Here is a 13,927-nt window from a genome sequence, read left to right as displayed (position 1 = left end):
GATTTTCCGGGGTATACCTCCATTATCATGAATGGATCCATGCTCCCTATTTGAGACTGTTGAAAGCATACACGGTCTCTGTTACCATTATGGCTGCCAACTACTGGGCGTCGACCCAACGTCGACACTGGCTATTCACCCGAGAGAAGTTGGCAGAAGTGCGCGACAAACAACGAGAAAAAGACATGGTTGCGCATACGCAGTTCCCTTTGCCGGATCAAAGGATGCTTAACATTTATTTCAGTCAACGTGGGTTCTGACAAAATTATGCTGAGTCTCAGGTTGAAACTAATGCTCGACAGAACTTACGAAGCTTGGGAAGAAGACGTCAACCAGGCAGCAAGCCCTAGCCACGGCCCAAATCTACATCAAACGATTCTACACGAAGAATGAAATACGACATACGAACCCTTATCTTGTGCTCGCTACTGCGTTTTACCTCGCCTGTAAAATGGAGGAGTGCCCCCAACACATTCGACTCGTAGTGGGCGAGGCTCGAAGTCTCTGGCCAGGTATGTATTTCTTTGTCTTCATTCACAAGAGACTGTCACTGACTATCAATAGATTTCATCGCCCCAGATGTCTCCAAAGTAGGAGAATGCGAATTCTTCTTGATATCCGAAATGAGCTCACAGATGATCGTGCATCATCCATACCGAACCCTTACCGAGCTCCAACGAGAACTAGCTCTCACCTCAGACGAAGTCGCCCTCGCATGGTCAGTAATCAATGACCACTATCTCACTGACCTCCCATTACTCCACGCGCCCCATGTCATCGCAGTCATGGCTATCATCGTTGCCGTCGTGTTCAAACCCAGTCAAGCCGGTTTTCACGGCTCTGCAGCACCAGCTTTAGCCGGAGCTATGAGGGATGGTGGTGTTAATATGCTCACGGCACTGAATGATAAAAATGGCGGTGGTCCTCCGCCCCGAGTTCAGAAGCTTATCGGTTGGCTTGCTGAGAGCGAAGTTGATATTCATGCTGTTGTTGAGTGTACGCAGGAGCTAGTATCTCTTTATGAGGTTTGGGAGCAATATAGCGAGAAGAACTGCAAGGAACTTCTTTCAAGGATGGTCAGGACGCAGCGCCTGGATAAGTGAAACATGAGCAGATTGGTGATTACGGATCAAGGATTGAATAGCCAGATTCGATTCCTGGTTTAATCCGTGTCTCGAACTGTCATTACGCCACTTTCGTCTCTTTCATTTCGAGCGGCGCAGTTCAACAATTCAGGCTATATTTATGATCAAGTCATGTTGTGGAGCACCGTCCACGAATATCCTAATTCATCAGCTCCAAACTTCATGAAGGATGGTTTCTCTCATTCTTTCCAACATTATACGGCACCAAACAATCATTATCATCTAGATAGGTTTTCCACAAGGAATTAGAAGTCTCACAAGGCCTTGAGATAATTATACTATTCCCCGAACGGAAAATGGTATTGTGGGGCATGTTTTGCAGGATAGGGTTTAGCGTTATCAATTACCCCACATGTATAACCCGTTTGAGTAACATGCATTTCTTTCACGGTTCCCAGCCATCAGAATAGTAGTAACCATCTGTACGACTCAAGATGCTTTATGAATTTCAATATTACCGCCCGTTCCGAGAGGAAAAAAAAAAAAAAAAAAGGACAGAAAGAGAGAGAGACAAATAATGCACCATAAGGCTGGGCAAAAAGTATATCTTTGGGGTATCAAACAAATTTCAAGTTCATAATGCGCTGGCAATGTTGTTGTCACGGATTGCTTTCCTATACGTTGGCAGTGTGTTGTAGTTTTCTCTTCAAACTGTGATTGTAAAATAAATGTGTTACTCTAGTTACACTGGACTGAACACGACATATACTGTAGTTTGTTTGCGAACATGTCCACATAATCAAGCCACGCACCACTTGCATGTAACATTCTTGGTTCATTCGAATAAAGACAGCATCAAGTCGAGGCCCTTCGAGTATCCACAACCCCACTGGCTCTCCCCACAGCCAGCATCGCCAGCGTTGAAGTTTCGGGCCTTACTGCACTGCACTGCATTGTGCCGAATTTCCACAAAGGGCGAATCGAATCATCTTGGTTATTTTGTGGGGAATCGGCGGCTATCCTAAGAATAGAATGTTTTATTCGATGAATGAACTTTGTTCATTGAGGATAGCTACAGGGAACTTGCATTGACGCTATCTTGAAGGTGTTCAATCTTGGGGTGGCAGGAAGATGAAACCGTGCGGAGGTGATTTCAAACAGGCTGATGGGCTTTTTGGTTCCTGTTAGCATTGAGCTCAGCGCTGTGGTCTTCTTACTTGGACTTGTCAGATAATCTTACTCAGCGGCTACAACATTGGCTGCAATTGAGGAGAAGTAGACCCGTTTTGGAAATGGACTACACATGAAAGCGGCAATATCGACTAAAACACTGGCCCATAAGAATAAAAAAAAAGGAAAAATAAGCAAAACGTTATGCTTCTAGTATGGGATAGAGAAATAAAAATGCGTTGCAGTGTACTCCGAAGTATGTTGAACAGCATACGACGCTCCGGATATATATAGACAGCCCCTGAGTACGAATACGAATACGTAATTGGACCATATCAACCCATCAAAACATCAGGACGAACCAACCCATGTGGTGGTCCCATAGCGATTCCGTGTAAGCTATACAATACGAAGTACGGATATTCCGCAGAAAATCATATTGCATCGACACATCGCTGCGGGCGACTGCAAGATCACTTTACGGCGTACTCCGTGCTAACTACACGGATACATCATTAGAGCGCTTCCTGAAACACTAAACTCTTAACGCCTATATCAGCGGCGTTTGCATCTGTGCAATGCTTGTGCTTGACTATTGAGATTCAGATGTATGCGTCTTCATGTAGACATATACTTGAGACGGGCATTGCAGAATCCGATACGTGTAGCGGTGTTGTGATTGGACTGGTCTAGCGCTTATGCACGTATCTTATGTCAAGGACCCTGATGATAGTAATTGAATTCGGGACATCCCTTATCGAATGTGATCCTTACGAGGGGTCAGCGGCTTGTCCGTAATATCAGATACAGGTAGGGAGATCGATAGCGGAAGAATAGATCTTCCTACCCCTATCACGGGACAAAGATTGAGTTCAACTAATCCGGTAATCTTCGAACATCAAAAGAGCGGTGACATGAGCGGATGACATGCGCAGGACACACCAGGAACAACTCGTCGAAAACGCCACCGTTGCATGGTCATGAATCATGGGGCCATGTATGCCCTATACAGAGGATTTGGAGAAGGATTATGCATGAGGCGACATTTTGGTAACCGGGCCTCCGGTCCAATCAGGGTCCACGGAGATCTCCAGACGGAATCGACTCCATTTCTGCATTCCAGCCTTTCCAGGCCCATTCCATATTGCAAATGGTACTCTGTAGTAACAATTAGGTTGTCCCAAGGTGCCACCTCGCCTACAGACTATGTACTCTGGAGTACTCGTGGCTGATGTCTCCTCCTGTTTCATCTGTTGATCATAATGTCTGGGGAAATGGTTCAACGCCCGGACACATTGTGAACCAAGCAACTCCTTAACTGCATCTGTAGAGCACTCCGGGAAGACCGGCCCTCCGTTGACGCTGAGAAATGTCCGAATTCGGATCAAAGCAGCACCGGTTCCTGATTCGACAGGGTTAAGATGCCTGACAGTCTCGCCACACTACTTTTTGGGAGGGAGGCGCTGCAAGGCGTGCAGAGATCTGCTGATCCAAGCGCCGTCATTGGCTGTGGAGAGCAGGGCCAAGTGGCACGATGATTTGGAACGAGTCCGGCGGGGTGTACTAGCCACTTGCGTACTATCTAGTCTGCCCTGCCACTTTTTACTGCCCTCCTACATAATGTACAGTGGGCAGGGCATACGTGGAAGCATGCCGATTCTCGGAATAATGTGACATGCCAGGTCAACACCACTACCCTACATAGTACACTGTACAAGGACTTTTTGTACTCCGTTCTCCGTACGGAGTGTAGATAGGATTAGTTATTGAAGACATGTCTCCGTAATAAGGCTCATATTGCAGTCGTATTATAATCTCCACTGTCAATCCAGACTAGTAATGCTAGTACATAGTACGGGAGAGGACGGAGAGTATCGTCATTTCAGGGGCGAGGCACCTACCAGACTAGTCAACGGCCGTAAACAACACCCTGCATGACAAGACAATACATGGATGCTGACGCTAGCGGGCATCGACCGACAGCGACTAGTCCTCGATTAAAAAAAGTCCTGCCCCCATCAACGTCATTAATTACCACTAAAGTAGCCGCCAGAACTCCACTTTGCATCAGTCGGTTTCCTCATTGGTAGCCTGATGATGAACTTGCCACAAAGGCAGCCGCTGTCTGAACCATGATTGGCCACTATTTTGCTCCTAAAACTGGTTGAATACCTTAGCGCAGAACACACATCAGACAAGAGTGGAGATCAAATGACAATACAATACCCACTTTTAAGGAGACATCAGAATGAAAGACAGGCAGAAGGGACAGGAGGGTGACGGTAAGGTATGGTAACGTGCTGGTCATATTCCTTGCTGGGATCCACAGGCGACTCCGCCCCAGCCGAAAGAATAACAGCATTACCAGCAGCCCCTCTTGCTCTGTTCTTTTCCTTTTCGCTTCTTTTCTGTTGGTCCCGCCATTTTCTTCTTAATTCGTACGATCTCCATCCCACAACGCTGTTCTTCATCTCTTCCTCTTTCTTCTCTTTTTCTTACTCATTTCACTCCTCGAATTCCATCCTTTCCATCCTTCGCTTATCCATCTCCTTTTGTTCTAATTCTTCATTTTCTCGAACGCTTCTCCTTTTCTTGCAAATATCTTTCCGTATATTCAAACGTCGTTGTTCTCCCGCTGTATCTTCTCCCCATTACTTCGCCTTTTAACGCTCTACCACTTTACAAATCTTCAATATGTCGACTTTCTTCTACGGCCAACAGCACCAGCACCCTCATGTCGCTCACATGCAAAATAACCACCATGGGGGCCGCTCCCGGAGAGGACCCAAGATGGCCGCCCAGAACACTCAGCAGCGCCAGTTCCGCGGAGTCAAGAGCATGAGAGAACTAGCTGAGGCTCCTGCAGTATCTGCCTTCCGGGCCAGATTTGAAGCTGGGCGGTCTTTTGATTTGGATGACGACTTGGAATTTTGCCCGGGTCTCCTGACCGAGGACGATGTATGTGCTTCACCGCTCGGGATTGCGCCCCCGCCCCCTACATTTTTTTGAGAATGGTTCCCTTAACCCTTTAAGGGGATGTAAACAAAGGAAATTGGTGAAACAGATTATTGACATTTGTTTTGCAGCTGCATTCCATCCACTCCGCATCTTCCGACCGCTCATCGCTGTCTAGCGGCTCTCCTGACACCTCTCCCCTCCAGCACCAGATCCAGCCTGTCCAGCAGCAGGTCACTCCTTCCATCTCCTTGTCTCCTGCTTCCGCCAACTCCTACGTCCACTCGGGTGTTACTGGTAACCCCGCTCAAATGAACTTCCAGCAGCCATCTTCCGCCAGGACCCGCAAGGTTATCCCGATCGTCAATCCTGCCACTGGAATGACCTTGACTAGTCCTCCCACCTCCATCTCTCCATCCATGATGCACAACCAGCGTCGGTGGTGAGAGCGTTCTAGGTGCTAGCATCAAGCCGGCTTCTGGCCGGGGACATATCCTGCCCTTGTCTCGCCTCCTATATCATCGGGTTCCATCAACCACGGGTCTTGTTTTTCGTTTTATTGATTTTGTTTCAGTCGACATAAATGTCTCACTATACCACGATTTGACCGACAGATTACTTTCGCCCTCGTTTTTCACGAAAAAAAGGATAAAGCAGTGTTTCATTGTATATACACCATTCTATTCCGGATGACGACCTCTTTCTTCGCATTAGATTATCTGCGATATCTCGGCTTTCTGCGAGCGACGGCGCCTGCGACTTTCGATTTTGCTGCATTACTCAAACTCAGTGATACCTTTTTTTTTTTTTTTTTTTTCCCGGCTGGCAACCTTGTTTTTCTTTTTCGTCCTCTTTTGTTTTTTGACCTCGAGGATTACCGCGATGATGCTTGGAGCGTGTGACAGTGCTGGGCGCATATATCCTTGGCTTGGAGTTGTTTTGTGCTCTCTGGCTGGTCATCATTTTACGATTCTTTGCTAAATATTCTTTGGATATTGGGTTATTTTACTTGGGCGGAGTGGATTTTGTTTCTTTTTGCATTGGGAGATATCTAGAAAGGCGGAAACGATATACGTCTGCATTGCTTTGGGATGTGTTGACCTTTTTGACTTTTGCTATTCTTGCTTTTGCTTTGCATACCTTTTTGATTTGATTGTTTCATGTATATGGATTGGAGATGGGTGACTACGATTGCTCATTACTTTTCCTGCCACCGGTTCCGTGGCAGATGGGTCTGGTTTGTTGTGAGAAAATCCCGGTTGGATGCGGAGTTGATTGATGTCTTTTGGGGGTCGCTCGTTAATCGCGAGTTTCGACCATTTGCACTAAAATTGTGTTGTTTCAATTTGATGTGTCGTTGGTCGACCATCTCTTTCGATTCGTCTTCCGCGTTGACTCGTTTGGATTCTTATGGTATTATTTTGTCTATTATTTTTTTTTTCTTCTGGGAACTCCCGGGGAGTACGATGCAGTGTATGATTTTTTTATTTATTCTTGGGAAATCTGTCATTCTCATTGCTTCTCTTTTGTTTATATTGCTTTTTCTCTGAAATATGAATACATAGTCGTCCACCACTGAAGTAATTATATCAAGCGGAATTGCTTTGATCAGGTCGGTGCACATTGCCCTCGTCCACTTGTCCCTCTCGTGGTCGACTATCATCCTGTTTTCTCGTGTTCAAAAAACGGTGAACCTGGAGGATCCTTGAACAATATCTACCGCTGAGTGTCGATTGTGACCAAGAGCCCGCGGCTGGGGGCTATGGCTGATTGGTCCCGTCATTTTCCGGCTACAGCGATGTTCTTTTGATGGCCATTTTCTGGGTTGATTGGGAAATTGATGGAGGAGAATCGTCACCATCGGAGATATACCATGGAACTGGTGCAAAAGTGAGACTGATCCCGCTGGATACGGTACTGAAGTGTGCTGCTTGAAGCTAAACCAGCTACCACTCGTCATAGACGCCTGGCCAACAAAAATGCACGGAAAGACTTTCTGACCAAGATAATCGAGGCCCGGGAATATCCCAATATCTCAAACATACAGATTGCAGCGCATTCATCTTACTTCGTGTTCGTCTCCTGATCTCATGTCCTTGGACTTATCCAGCTAATTTCCGTCGATGAGATAGGATTGCCGGTAGCGAGACAACTGCCACGACATTAGCCTGCGTGACCTACTATCTCTTGCGAAACCCGGACATCCTAGACCGTTTGAAAAAAGAAATCCGGACGGTGCTCATTCGATATGAGGATATTGATGCGGTGAACACCAATTCTCTTTCCTATCTGCGAGCAGTTACTCAGGAGCCATGCGTGTTTCCCCCACTGCCATTTGCATCACCGCGTGTGGTCCCAGTTGGCGGCAGCACAGTGGATGGTCATTATTTGCCTGGGGGTGTATGTAATCTGCACTGCCTATTTGCATTTGATCTTCTAGCATAATGAAGAGAACCTGATTATTTGAGCAGAGCATTGTATCCACGAGCCCACTCGCGGCCAGCATGTCGCCTACCAATTTAAGGATCCATGGGATTTCAATCCGGAACGATGGTTGGGACAGAATGTGACCGACAATCTCGAGGCCAGTCATTTATTCTCGCTGGGCACACGGTCATGCATGGGTCGAAGGTAAAGAATCCGTTGATATTTCGTCATGTCGAAGGTGATGAAAATGATTGATATTCTGTTGATACGGTCCGGGTTGATGGAGCTGCAAACTATCATGGCTAAGACGTTGTTTCGATATGCTTTTGAAATGGTGAATAAGTAACTGGATTGTCATCGGGATTCACGGATGCATACTTTGTGGGAGAAGTCGTCCTTGCTGACGCGAGTGTTGCCTCGACGGGAGTGATAGATATCTTCGAGAGGAACTATCCATATCATATTCTACCAGCTTCGCCACCACATTTTATCCATCGTCTACATCTGACTATGCATATGCCCAAAAAACCCTCCAGCACGATTCAGAATTTAGCATTGCATGCATTAGAGATGAATCAATATGAGTCATTATGAATCGTTCCCTGATGCCTTTCTGAGTCTAAACCAAAAGGAGAGATGGCTGATGTGCATTATAAATGTATCACTAGACTGTAATCTCATCTAAAAATTACCTACCATGGAGGCAATCAGTAAAATTCGTCTCTTCCCATCATCTCGTCCATCACGGCCCATTTCAACTCCGCTTTCCATCCTCGATGCCACTGTTGCTCGGTTCTCCGCCACGGGTGCGATATGGCTCTTCGATCACATCCCTGACGGAATTTACGAACATGATTTTCTCGACCGTCTGCGTTCGTCATTGGTGAATGTCCTCAGCGACTTTCCGCACTGGTCTGGCCAGTTGCAATGGGCACCGGTGCGACAAGGGGAATCGCACATCGAACGCTCCAACCGGCTCATCATCGTTTATGGTAGTGAAACTGATCCCGGCGTCGAATGGAGCGTTGTCCGACATGTCTCTGTGTCGGTGCAGTTGTTGGTGCCAAACGCTCCAGAACGCGCATCCGGCGATGGACTTTGGACGGGAGATGAATTCACGCAGGAACTGTTCCTGTCTGATACATTGCTGCCATTGCACGATCTACGCGAGTTTGAATGTCTCCCCGCCATGCAGGTCCAGCTCAACCTGTTCAATGACGGTGGATACGGCATTGGCATCAAAATGGCACACCCCCTAGCTGATGCACAGACGTTAATGGTGTTTGTCCATCACTGGGCGGCGAAATGTCGCGAATCATTCCATTCCATCAATATGCCTTCTCTAATGAGTGCTCCCGTCTTCAATCCAACACTCCTAGACACATGTGCTGCAGGAGACATCGATGGACCAGCAGCCAATCCTATGTGCGTCTCCATGGCGCGTCAGCTCCCTCTACACCGGTTTGACTGGTGGTGTGTTGACGACCCCGGGTATCCGCCGTTTTTGATCCCAACGACAGAAAATTCCAAGCCGCCACCGGAGGTTCTCGCCCAGGTCGAATTATCGCCTTCTACCTCCAGTCCTTGGACGACATGGGACTTTTCACGCCCGGTACGGTACACGCAGCTGCACTATCCAGGACCCGAACTCAGTCTACTTAAGGAACAGGCCCGCACAGATGGTCGTCCGGACGTATCCCGGCTTGACGTGTTGCTGGCTCATATCTGGGCAGCGGTCAACCGGGCTCGAGGCCATGGCGATTCGTCTGACAAGGTTTTTCTTAACCTCACGCTGGGAGCACGAAGCCGCGTATCGCCCCCGTTGTCCGATTCCTTCATCGGGTCGCCGCTGTTCCTCACGCATATCCAAACATCAGGAACTGCCGCCTGTTCTTCAAGCGTGGGCAGAACAGCGAGCCAAATCAGGCAGACAATGCTGCGTTTCACACCTGAAGCAATGGGCGCCATGTTGCATGATGCCGCGCATGAGGTCTCGCCCCAGCGATTGTGGCAGGCATTTTTGGGCACGCAGCATACATTGGTAACGTCTTGGTTGCGGCTCCATGTGTACCAGGTGGACTTTGTGGGTTCTGGGCAAAAGCCACGATATGTGCACGCGGTGATGCCTAAGATGGATGGTTGTCTTCAGGTGATGGATCCGGGGGTGGATGATGGGGGCATCGATATCGCTTTGTATCTGGATGCAGGGGCGATGAAAAGACTTCTAGTGGATAGAAAGTTACATCTTCAATCAGATTAGACTCAAGCATGCTATACAGATGATTTCGAAATCAGTTTCCATGTCAAAGACTTCGGAATAAATTCCAAACCCTACATGCCAGGGGACGCTAAACCGTATATGACACGCATAAATTTATGATTGAATGGGTAATATGTCATGTATGGTAAACGGCAAATCCAACAACCAATGCCACTTGTGATTTTGCCACGTTCTTTAGACGACTAGAAGGAGGTAGACACGTGGTTTGATAGGATGAAATGCTTTATATACCTTGTTCATCCCGGGCCCTCCTTTTAGAAAGAGATTAGAATATAAAGAACAGTGGAAGCAGGAATCTTGGGCAATGCTCAGACAGAACTCAAAAAATGTAACACGTCCAGATGCATGCCCCATGACAAGCATGCCATTTCGGGCTACCACACAGGCTGGTCGATAGGTTTTAGGTAGCCAGAGGAGTTTCCTACCCTGTATAGTCACCCAATTATCATCCATAATATGGATCTCGATTTTGGTCGGATGAACAGGATTATCATTGACAAATGATGGTGGTAAATTGAATATTCCCAAGTTGGTTTCCAGGCATGAACTGTCTTCTGTGAAGCTCAGTCTATATACAATTTTATGGCTCTCGAGAGTGTGGTGCAGCACGCCGCTGGCCGGGTCCCAGAGCTTGACTGTCTCGTCAAAGGACGCCGACGCCAGCAGTCGCCCGTCCATCGAGAACGCCACCGAGTTGACCCTGTGAGAATGGCCCTCGAGGGTGTGGCGCAGCGCGCCGCTGGCCGGGTCCCAGAGCTTGACTGTCTTGTCAAAGGACGCCGACGCCAGCAGTCGCCCGTCCATCGAGAACGCCACCGAGTTGACCCTGTGAGAATGGCCCTCGAGGGTGTGGCGCAGCGCGCCGCTGGCCGGGTCCCAGAGCTTGACTGTCTTGTCAAAGGACGCCGACGCCAGCAGTCGCCCGTCCATCGAGAACGCCACCGAGTTGACCCCGTGAGAATGGCCCTCGAGGGTCTCCAACTCCGCACTCCAATATTGTTCGACTTCTGGCAATCTGTATAACCAACCGGGGATGTTTCTCTTGAAAGTTTCTCGTATAATTGATTCAATAGGAGCAAAGATAAGCCCTGAAGAATACAATTGAAGAGGCACGGTGTCAGCGATATGTCTAGTTTTGAGGATAAACGGTCTTGCGTCCTGGAGAAATGCACACAATTCAGAATATTCATTATCCTTCATCTATTAGCATCGCATTGAATATTAAAAAATCAAACACTATTCTATGATTACTTACTGGTATGAGTTGCCGCGTCGTGTCAACCATTCCCACTAATTCAGATGCCAACCCGAGGATGCTCATTGCTTCCATCCAGTAAAGGAAGTGCTTTTTGAGAAATAAATAAACATCATGCATCCTTTTCATGGGGTCTTCGCATTTCTCTAGATGCTGTACCCAGTAACGACATGAGTATTGCAGTTCTGGTGGTATGGACTTGTTGATCAAACATCGGTCAATCTCGGTCCGTTGTGTACCAAGTTCCAATTTGCATGGATTTTTTCTTAAACCTTCGCACATGACTCTTAGGCATTGCGCTATAACCTTTTGGTGGATTTTTTTCTCCTCTATCCAGAATCGCTTGTCTTTAATCTTTGGGTCCAGAAGGAAGTCCCGAAATGAAAGATGTAAGACCCTCACTGGTATATCATGATCCTCCGGTATATTGAGCACTGAGCGAAAGGAATTTAATCGAGAACTGACATCACGTGCCCCAGCATCAAGAAGTCGAGCAAGCGCATTAACTGAGAGTGGAGTAGCCAGCAGGATAATCACACCAATAATATCCTTGAACTCTTGGGCTAATTGCTTTGACTCCCATTCATCTTGACCGGTAAGAAGTTGCATTAGGATTGGTAGGTATGTGTTATCCATCTTGGTTACATAGTTGATTTGGTTATTGAGAATGGCAGTGAGACGCGTCTCTGGGTTCCATTTCTCATCACCAACAAATCGACATATTGTTGCAGCAGAGATGAATAATGGTTTTGTCCTCTCTACTAGGACCTGAATGCTATCATTTCCAGGCCAGCTTTCTGGGAGCGAGTGTATTTGTCGTATATATGAGAGCCTGTCTTTAAGAAATAAGGTGATATCGCGACTGATAAATTTTTCAGCAATCTCATGGAGTATTAAATTCTGGTGTCCCTCGTTGCCAATCTTCTGAAAGCCAAGATGGATTGGTGATTCTGGCCTGCTGGTCAGAAAGATCCGTAGGTGTATTGAAGTTGGCTTCTGTAATTGTGGCAGGAGTTCCAGGATGACTCGTATATCATCCTGTCTGTCACACTCATCTAATGCGTCGATCACCAACACCATCTTTATAGCAGACTGGTTCTGACACAAAGTGTGGATTGGTTGGAGGAGAAGTTTATTGAACTGTTCCCTGAGCGACTTGATGGAAATATCAGGGTCATCATTAATAGCCTTTAAGACGCAAGGTTCAAGTTGAGGGGTGGCCGTGATAAGCTGTCTGGTGATTGTTGAAAAGAATCTGTTTGCATTTCCACGGTCACCTCCACCTCTTTTAAAAAAGAAGCTTGCTCCTAGTTTTCCTTCTTCTTTGAACAAAGTTGCCACTGTTCGCGAGATAGTTGATTTTCCGGTCCCTGCCATTCCATTCAACCAGAAGATATCTTGTCCTTGGTCAGAGCTTTCCCATTCCTTTATCTGCTGAATAAGTTCTGCTCTGGTTCCATCAAGGCACCTATCTTCATGTTGGTTCATGATTGAGTCGAATGAAGCGCCTTCAGCAATCCGTAGGTTGGAGCGATCGAGTTTCTGGTCAACTTGTTGGACTAACATAATCGCCTCATCGATTCGGTCTAGCATGACTTCTGCACTCTTTCGATGCTGAAGATGCTCATTCTGCTGGACCCAATGGTGTAGGGCTTGCTCATCATTTTTGATGGAAGACTCAATTTGTATGATTGGGTGATTAGACGCTGCAGGAACACTCTCTATCATCCTCTTTCCTAAGTTCACTTTGTGCTGTTTTTGTACTCGCGCTGAATAAGACAATGTACTAGTATAAACCTGAACAAGTGCTTTTTCAATCTTGTCTTTGGTTTCAGATTGATTGTTGCGGTAATGGGTTTTCTCAATGAAGGCGCACCGAGCAAGGACATCCGCTAAGAACTCAGAGGATCTGAACAGGGCGTTTCGAATATCAATATGGTTCTTCGTCATCTGGATTTATTTTTTGATTAGCTTTCCATTTCTTGTATATTAACTCAGTACACATACTGTCAATCCAAGTGACACAATTGCCCAAGCACTTGATGCATGGTTGGTAGGATCAAAAACTGCAATGGCGCTGATGATGTCCTTGGATGATAATGTAGCATCCAGTATTCTGTGCGCAGCATCTCGGATGTTGATGTCTTCTTTGCCAGATCCCCGTGTGATCTTCAAGCCTCTATTTTGGTAGTCCTCATATTGCTGCTCTGTCAATCGGATAACTTCGTCCAATTTTCCCAGTATTTCTGTATCCTTCCCGTGCTCAGTTGTTGGAGTTGATTGCAAAGAGGGTCGGTCGGCCGATAAAATTTCTTGGTCCTCATTACTTAGCTTCTTGTAGGCAATCTGCCACAAGTCTTTTGGTCCAGTATCTCTCTTCTGCTCATTTGGCTCGTGTGGTTTTTCTGAATAACTTGCAAGAGCTGATGATTCAGCATGAGCAGAAGAGCTTCTTTTGTATTGATCTGAGTTAAATGAGTCTTTGCTGTCTGTGTTTTGAGGCCGGTTGTCTCGATGTTTTATCTTCTCCCATTTTTTTCTGAAGTATAGTCTCATGGTTGACAGCCCGAGGAATTATGTTCAGCGCCTGGTTTTGACTTTGAAAGTGGTGGATAGAAGCTATTAGCTTGACTTGGTTGTAGGAAAGAGAACACTACGGACTTGTTGAGTGACAGTGGATGAGCTGAGCTGGCGGAGCTAAGCTGGCGCGGCTGAATGGTGGTAAACTGATCATCATCCATTTATACTCAGTAC

General features: G+C 46.8%; 7 protein-coding genes across 7 annotated transcripts; 6 read left to right on the top strand and 1 right to left on the bottom strand.

Annotated features, from left to right (window-relative positions):
• Nucleotides 1–89: 89 nt before the first annotated feature.
• On the top strand, nt 90–1,103 carry ssn8 (cyclin-dependent protein serine/threonine kinase regulator SSN8; the record flags this gene model as incomplete). The annotated part of the gene is made up of 3 exons (XM_040778866.1): nt 90–249; nt 303–512; nt 565–1,103. 3 exons carry the CDS (start codon nt 90–92, stop codon nt 1,101–1,103), a joined length of 909 nt encoding a protein of 302 aa, XP_040640327.1.
• A 3,331-nt stretch (nt 1,104–4,434) lies between these two features.
• Nucleotides 4,435–5,111, top strand: EURHEDRAFT_357665 (uncharacterized protein). The gene has a single exon (XM_040778469.1). It carries the CDS (start codon nt 4,545–4,547, stop codon nt 4,920–4,922), a length of 378 nt encoding a protein of 125 aa, XP_040640326.1. The 5' UTR covers nt 4,435–4,544; the 3' UTR covers nt 4,923–5,111.
• Nucleotides 4,661–6,041, top strand: EURHEDRAFT_411144 (DUF4452 domain-containing protein). Its single transcript, XM_040781537.1, has 2 exons — nt 4,661–5,213; nt 5,342–6,041. Exons 1-2 carry the CDS (start codon nt 4,950–4,952, stop codon nt 5,654–5,656), a joined length of 579 nt encoding a protein of 192 aa, XP_040640325.1. The 5' UTR covers nt 4,661–4,949; the 3' UTR covers nt 5,657–6,041.
• A 137-nt stretch (nt 6,042–6,178) lies between these two features.
• On the top strand, nt 6,179–6,905 carry EURHEDRAFT_357667 (uncharacterized protein). Its single transcript, XM_040778470.1, has one exon. It carries the CDS (start codon nt 6,371–6,373, stop codon nt 6,758–6,760), a length of 390 nt encoding a protein of 129 aa, XP_040640324.1. The 5' UTR covers nt 6,179–6,370; the 3' UTR covers nt 6,761–6,905.
• On the top strand, nt 6,906–8,057 carry EURHEDRAFT_357668 (cytochrome P450). Its single transcript, XM_040778471.1, has 4 exons — nt 6,906–7,100; nt 7,173–7,283; nt 7,343–7,610; nt 7,682–8,057. The coding sequence occupies exons 1-4, from the start codon at nt 7,051–7,053 to the stop codon at nt 7,778–7,780; spliced, it is 528 nt and encodes a 175-aa protein (XP_040640323.1). The 5' UTR covers nt 6,906–7,050; the 3' UTR covers nt 7,781–8,057.
• EURHEDRAFT_357669 (transferase family protein) lies at nt 8,058–10,199 on the top strand. Its single transcript, XM_040778472.1, has one exon. The coding sequence runs from the start codon at nt 8,335–8,337 to the stop codon at nt 9,895–9,897; it is 1,563 nt and encodes a 520-aa protein (XP_040640322.1). The 5' UTR covers nt 8,058–8,334; the 3' UTR covers nt 9,898–10,199.
• EURHEDRAFT_497856 (NACHT and WD40 domain protein) lies at nt 9,647–13,914 on the bottom strand. Its single transcript, XM_040785705.1, has 3 exons — nt 13,181–13,914; nt 11,174–13,123; nt 9,647–11,112 (listed from the first exon to the last, which is right to left on the bottom strand). Exons 1-3 carry the CDS (start codon nt 13,727–13,729, stop codon nt 10,093–10,095), a joined length of 3,519 nt encoding a protein of 1,172 aa, XP_040640321.1. The 5' UTR covers nt 13,730–13,914; the 3' UTR covers nt 9,647–10,092.
• Nucleotides 13,915–13,927: the final 13 nt, after the last annotated feature.

Source organism: Aspergillus ruber (assembly GCF_000600275.1).
Source record: "Aspergillus ruber CBS 135680 unplaced genomic scaffold scaffold00008, whole genome shotgun sequence".
NCBI classification, from domain to species: Eukaryota; Fungi; Ascomycota; class Eurotiomycetes; order Eurotiales; family Aspergillaceae; genus Aspergillus; species Aspergillus ruber.
The sequence above is the reverse complement of the archived record's forward strand: the minus strand, read 5'-3'. Positions and strand labels throughout refer to the sequence as shown.

Excerpts from the sequence above, each read along its gene's own strand:
- EURHEDRAFT_357665 (XM_040778469.1), top strand. The coding sequence starts at position 4,545 with ATGGTAACGTGCTGGTCATATTCCTTGCTGGGATCCACAGGCGACTCC.
- EURHEDRAFT_357668 (XM_040778471.1), top strand. The coding sequence starts at position 7,051 with ATGGAGGAGAATCGTCACCATCGGAGATATACCATGGAACTGGTGCAA. Across the intron at positions 7,284-7,342 it reads GCGCATTCATCTTACTTCGT|GATTGCCGGTAGCGAGACAA; the intron begins GTTCGTCTCCTG and ends TCGATGAGATAG. Across the intron at positions 7,611-7,681 it reads GTCATTATTTGCCTGGGGGT|AGCATTGTATCCACGAGCCC; the intron begins GTATGTAATCTG and ends TTATTTGAGCAG.
- EURHEDRAFT_357669 (XM_040778472.1), top strand. The coding sequence starts at position 8,335 with ATGGAGGCAATCAGTAAAATTCGTCTCTTCCCATCATCTCGTCCATCA.
- EURHEDRAFT_357667 (XM_040778470.1), top strand. The coding sequence starts at position 6,371 with ATGTATATGGATTGGAGATGGGTGACTACGATTGCTCATTACTTTTCC.
- EURHEDRAFT_411144 (XM_040781537.1), top strand. The coding sequence starts at position 4,950 with ATGTCGACTTTCTTCTACGGCCAACAGCACCAGCACCCTCATGTCGCT. Across the intron at positions 5,214-5,341 it reads GTCTCCTGACCGAGGACGAT|CTGCATTCCATCCACTCCGC; the intron begins GTATGTGCTTCA and ends TTTGTTTTGCAG.
- EURHEDRAFT_497856 (XM_040785705.1), bottom strand. The coding sequence starts at position 13,729 with ATGAGACTATACTTCAGAAAAAAATGGGAGAAGATAAAACATCGAGAC. Across the intron at positions 13,124-13,180 it reads TTGTGTCACTTGGATTGACA|ATGACGAAGAACCATATTGA; the intron begins GTATGTGTACTG and ends AAATAAATCCAG. Across the intron at positions 11,113-11,173 it reads CGACGCGGCAACTCATACCA|GATAATGAATATTCTGAATT; the intron begins GTAAGTAATCAT and ends TAATAGATGAAG.